The following is a 6,386-nucleotide window of genomic DNA, read 5'->3' on the forward strand; positions in this document are numbered from 1 at the left end:
CACTATTTTCCCGTTTTTCCGTTGTACACTCTAGGTATTATTAGCTCTTGATAATATATATACATCTATTAAGCACAATATAGTGTAGGGGATATGTTATGTGCCTATCATAGGAAAGTTCACCGCTGAGGCACATTTTGGTGGTGGAGACCTTGACAAAAATGCTGATGGTACAAAGAAACAAATGACGAAGAAGGAAATGCTAGAAGAGGTTATAGCAATGTCTAAGAAAAGAAAGGTGAGTCTATTGTTTTATGGAAAGATTATTTGTAGAGGTAACGAATTGTATTTTATAATAATTTTGCAGTTTAAAATAAAACTAGTCTAAATATATCACTTGTATTTATAACTGCCAAGTTGTTACTATATTAGTTATGCACTTTTTACTGCATTGTTTGGATTTATTTACGTTTCGTTTTTCAAGAAGTAGTCTGATTCATTGTAAAACAGAGTATCAGAGCATTTTAACTATATTATTTGTTACATTTTATTTGTTTCAGTATGAGCAGCAAACAGAGAAGGAATCTGCAGTAGAATTGACTGAAAAGCTTGATAAACAGTGGAATGACATAGCTAGCCTGCTGTCTACTTCCAAGGTACCTTGATGTGTTATTTTTATAGCCACTGGTGGGTTTACACATGATGGGTTAAATTATTACATGTAAATCTGGATATTCATCAGGTTATCAGAGATTTATCACAAAGTGGATATTCCTCACTAATGTAATAATGAGCATGGCTATGAATGTATAATTGTGTAGCTAGTGTTTCAGATGATGACAGGTTGTTGTGGTGCCATTTTATGTGATTATAAGCACTGTTATTTCAGTTATAGAATTATTCAATGTGTGTGGTAATTGTGTTTTTCTAACACCAAAGATCAAAGGTAGAATATATACTATCGTAAACAACTCCAGAATAACTGACACATTGTGTCATTTATAAGCATAAAACCTCAGCGCCAAATTGTATTTGGCAATGTTGGTACATTGCCAATGCCAAATACACTGTTATTCCACGAATTCTTATTATTATTCTATTTTTTCCACGACTATCTTTGCTATGCACATCCTCCTTAACTAGACGAACTACCGGTCTGTAATTTTGCAGGAGGCAGCATTAAAATTAAAGGAAATGTATTGTGCATTATAATAAATGATAACTGAAACAATGCCTGTGCATTGTTGCATATTTCAGCCTGGACAGTGTGACTGGACAGTGCTGCCCTATCGGTCTATAACCATCGCCTGCTACTAGCAGGGGGGGGGGGTGAGCCTGTGCACACGGGCGCGTTACAACGTGTTTGTCTGGTCACGTAACAAGGCTAATTACGGGGTTATTGATTACTGATAGAAAAAGCGACGTTGTTCGGAGAGCAATACGGTGAGAGTGTATTGTTAGTGTGATTCCACCAAAATCTTATCGGCTGCCCGTATTGCCAAATACAGTGTTCGCTCTTGCAGCGAAGATAGCCCTCTTGATCATATTACTTTTGTCCAATTTTCTTGCTGGTTACTAATAAAGGCTTAATTGAGAATTATTTGCATTTATCAGGAGTGGTTAACAATTCGAATCGCAACCGCCAAAGTCGGTATAATGGGTTTCTCCACTGCATTTTCAGACGCAAGCTGATTGTTACACATTTTGGGCTCGGCACTTCCATTTAAACAGTTCTTTGCCAAACGCTTACTGTTATTCCCCCGTGGCACAGAGTGTAACCTCAGACTAAATTTTATGTAATTACTGTTACTGTGTTAGCGGCTGTAAGATTTATATTTTAGAAAGTCTGCTTTGCAAGGTTGCATGTGGTGAAATTGTACAACTAATATAAACTTGAAACCCGGTTGCCTAACCGACATGCCTTAATTTCCAGCTGTGTTTACTTTTAAAAATCTCAACTCGTTCATACTCTGTGTTTCGCAGCTCGATGTATATGTCTCTGAATTAAGCGAGTTTATCTGTGCACTGGGGCAGGCTTATCGCACTTGTGATAGACTCCGATTAGCCATTGGGGATGAATGGCCCAACTGCCCCACATGCCTTCTGAAATTACTGTGGAGAACTCTGTGGCTAGTGTGTGTAGATGTATTTGTGCACTTCTAAATCATACAATTAAGGTATCAGTTATTCTAGCATTTGTCAACAGTGCAGATTAAATAGCTATATTCTATCTTTAACATGTTTGACATTGACAGCATCACATCAGCATGGTGTTGATATGTCTGTTGACCTCGAAGTGACCTTGACAGTTTAGTCATATTGTTGATTTAATGTTTCGAATTTACAGAAGAATAAGCTGAACCCTAGTAGCTCTGCAAAGCAACCAGTGGATGAGTTTGACAGGGTTGTACGAGAACTACAATTTGAACTTAAAGGCAAAGTATGTTCTATTTGCAGTTGGTATATTTTTTTGGTTTATTTGTTACCGATATCTTGCTGTGTCAAACGTGTTTGTACTACATGGTTCTAGTTGATTCGATGGCATATCATTTCTGTGCATAATCTTATAAAATAGTGAGGTTTGCATTACAGAACAAGATTTAAAGTAGGCATGCACCAGCCTACTTGCTGCCTACAGCTGTTAAGAAATCCCTTAGAACTTCTATTTCTATTTAGCCAACAGATAGGATTAAGACTCCTGAGGAGGTTGCCCGCGAAGAGAAGGCAACCCTAGAGCAGTTGGAGACTGAGAGAATATCCAGGATGAAAGGCGTGACATTAGAGAACACACAGCAGAATGCCAAGGGCAGCCACCAGTCTGCTGATGACCTCAGTGATGGGTAGCTAGAGTACTGAATATAGTACTTCTTTCTATAATTTCATCATCTTATGTTGTACATCATCATTATCTTTCATTTTAAACATCAGGCTGCGTACCCTCGCACACTGGTGCCGGCTGCCTCTGTTTGAACATCGGGTGTCTGTTTGCCTCCTCTGATCAAAAATGAATTTCCACCTTTATTTATTGACTGATGATTATTAGCAGTAACCTTTCATGATATTTATTGAGGAACAGAAATATGCATTTTATATATGTAAGTATCAGAAATAGTTAAGAGTATAGGTATTGATCATGGGATCACCAGCACCAGCCATGTTAGATTGGTGCTATACTGCTATTGCCCTTGTGTATTTAAAAGTGTGATGATAGTAGTAGTGGATGTTTGTAGTTGATAGTCAATATGATGTAATTGATATATAGATACTGATAATTGATAATTGATATATAGCACACACTTGTCGATCTAATTCATGCACTCCTACAATTTCTATAAATTGCAGGTTTGTTTTAAATCGAGAAGATAAGTTTACTCTGCGATACAAAGATGGAAAACTGCTTAGCCTGCCACCTCCTGACAAGGAGAAGAAAGCTAGCAAGCGTGTCCACTTCCAGGATAATTCCAATGCAGATTCTGAAGATGAGGTTGATGATGATGTTGATGAGGAAAGTGATGAAGATGAGCAGGTAAGTGTCAGGGTCCACACAGGCATAGAAATGTCCTGGCATTTAAATTTTAATACGACTCCTTGTAAACTTCTTGAATTTTAAAATATTGTGTTTTATACCGGAATTGTCCTGGAAAAGTTGTTATTGCCCTGGAAAAGTACTCAAAACTACTGGAATTTATAAAATAAGAAATATAAAGCAATAAATATGTAATTATGTATAATGTAAATATGTATAAGTTTATAAGATGTGCATGTTTTTAATCTCCTTAACCTCATCATAATGAATACCTTTCACAGTTAATCACTGTTTTTTTCTGAATCAGAAGTTTTCATGTCCTCTATTCCATGTAATGTATCTTTTCAAGCTGTGCTAAGTATGAAAACACTGAATTTTATTAAGTTCAGCTAGAATTTTAGTACTTGGAAAATAAAAATTGTCCTTGACAATGTCCTGGAAAACTCCTTGAATTTTGTCTTGAATTATCTGTATGGACCATGAGTGAGCAGTGTGATTGCTGAGTTTTTAGCTCATCTGACATAGTCAGATGCAGCTTGTAGAATCGCATGATCGTCCGTCCGTCCGTCCGTCCGTCCGTCCGTCCGTGCGAGCGTCCGTCCGTCCGTCAACAGTTGGGCACAAATCTAAAAACGGCTCGACGTACGGTCACGATATTCGGGACGTGGGGGGGGATAATCCGAAAACGAGTTGGGATGGTCGAAGCCTGGGGGTCACAAAGGTCAAAGGTCAGAGTATAAAAGAAGGGGGAGACATTCCCTCCTCTAAGCTTAAGGTATAGGGAGGAAATGCAGAATTGCGGCACAAATCTAAACGGCTCGACCTAGGCTCGTGATAGTCGGTGTATAGCATCATGGTAGGAAAATCCATCACTGTGCCGAAATTGGAGGTCACAGGTCAAAGGTCAATGGGGCACAGGGCAGATTTTAGACTACCTAACAAATGTGGTACTACGCACGACTGATATTTTACGTTTATAATCGTAGCAACAGACCTCAGATGAGCCCAGACGCTCTGCGGCTCTTGTTGTAATGTGAATTTTCGTAGGGGGAGGGTTACCTGACGTGTGCAGGAACCTTCCTCTGTACAGGGTAACATCATACTCTAAATACTGAAATATATTAGTACTCAGCATATACAAACGTTTCTCAGTATCCCTTGCTATTCTGCACCATATATAGTGTCAATGAAGAATGCTGGCTCATGGAAAGTGTATAACTACTAAAAAGTATGTGACATGTTTATACTCTGGGTGGTATTCTCACCTGCAGAAATTCATCAGCTGTAATGAACAGTACTGGGCTAGTACACATAATAGTGTTGCTGATTCATGACTACATCGCATATGCATGGATAATATAAGCAAGTGCTATATAGTACAGCATGTGATAGAACAGAAGTTTGGTAAGTTTAGTTTAAATAAAATTGTACATTGGATTTATTTAGGATGAAATGCAGTTATCAGGTTTTGACTATATATTTGTTTCGGATTGTTGCAGAGCACAGGCTCCGATGCTGAGGAGGAAAACTACTCGGATCTGGAGTCTGATGATAATGAGTTGGACTTAGGAGAGTGTGATGCAGAAATTACGACTGGTTGTGATAGAGCAGTAAAGGAGAGAGTTGTGCCCTCAAAGGTAGTGATGAGGTTAATTCGTTTTATGTTTACTTGATGTGGACCACGTTCCTATATCCACTATTAGTTATATTGGTATTCTGATAACACATTACCTAAATAAATACGTGCAATGAGCCTTGTTTCTTATTGTCATGTAAAACAGGCATCTATTTTTTGTTCCTGTAATGCCTCGTTTACTTGTTTTTAGCTCATCTGACATAGTCAGATAAGAATTGTAGAATCGCATGAGCGTGCGTCCGTCCGTCCGTGCGTCCGTCCGGCCGTGCGTCAACAGTTGGGCACAAATCTTAACCGCTTGACGTACGGTCACGATATTCGGGACGTCGGGGGGGGATCGTCAAAACGAGTTGGGATGTCGAAGCTGGGGGTCAAAGGTCAAGAGGTGTAAAAGAAGGGAAGAGAACATTCCCTCCTTAACTTAACGTATAAGGAGGAAATGCAGAATGTATAGCATCATGGTAGGAAAAGCCATCACTGTGCGAAATTAAGGTCACAGGTCAAGGTCAATGGGGCACAGGAGATTTAGAAACGATTTCTGAGGACATGGTCTGATGGAGCGTTGGAAAACTTTTTTGTTTCAGTGGTGACCTAGCATTTTTAGGCTTTATTGAAAGGACCATGAAATGTACTTTCTGCTGACATGCGAAGAGTAAGTGTCGGATACCTTTTGACCGTCAAGAGGAGGGTTAAACATGGATTTGTTTACTGTTAGAAAGAATTGACTGGGCCGGGTAGGCTAGTAGAATCTATCCATGCCTGGATGTATGAAGGCTACAATGTCACAGTGAAATTCAAAAGCTAAATTGGTTGAAAGAACGTTTATGCTCCTTAAATCGTATAATTTCTATGGCATTCTGTACTGTCAGGCGTGTTACATGTAACTTATGCACTGCCAGTGCATGTGGTGGTGATAGTACTGGTGTAGTTTTTGCTGCGTTAATTAGTTACAGTGGCAGCTCTCTATTTCAGACCTGTAGCCTTGCGTAGGTAAATGGATGAGTGCTTACCTATTCTGTCTTGCAAATAGTAGTTGCTATACTACGTACGATGGGAGCTTCCATCTTTAATCTAAGACACTGACTCAAACGTATCGCGCCATCTCGTGGCAACTTTCATAACGATCCAACGAACATTTCTTCGAGAAGGTTCCTGATACCATCCGCAGTGTTCGAATTAAGGGCTATCCGTTTGTCCGTACTTGTCCATTTTCACGGAGGACAAGTAGATCTGTCCGTAGCTTGTCTGCCGGACAAGCAGCCTTTTTAGAGGCAATTTTTTTCC

At 39.3% G+C, this 6,386-nt stretch overlaps 1 protein-coding gene across 2 annotated transcripts in view; it reads left to right on the top strand.

Annotated features, from left to right (window-relative positions):
- The window catches only part of LOC106807255 (nucleolar protein 14-like), a 28,678-nt gene that overhangs the window by 11,908 nt on the left and 10,384 nt on the right, over nt 1-6,386 (top strand). For both annotated transcript variants that reach the window (XM_014809548.1, XM_014809550.1), the window contains exons 5-10: nt 114-238; nt 501-596; nt 2,288-2,380; nt 2,617-2,780; nt 3,283-3,466; nt 4,966-5,103. In XM_014809548.1, coding sequence (XP_014665034.1) covers nt 114-238; nt 501-596; nt 2,288-2,380; nt 2,617-2,780; nt 3,283-3,466; nt 4,966-5,103 — 800 coding nt within the window. The remainder of the gene's footprint in view (nt 1-113; nt 239-500; nt 597-2,287; nt 2,381-2,616; nt 2,781-3,282; nt 3,467-4,965; nt 5,104-6,386) is intronic.

The sequence above is a fragment of the Priapulus caudatus genome, unplaced genomic scaffold (genome assembly GCF_000485595.1).
Source record: "Priapulus caudatus unplaced genomic scaffold, Priapulus_caudatus-5.0.1 Scaffold203, whole genome shotgun sequence".
Taxonomy (NCBI): domain Eukaryota; kingdom Metazoa; phylum Priapulida; class Priapulimorpha; order Priapulimorphida; family Priapulidae; genus Priapulus; species Priapulus caudatus.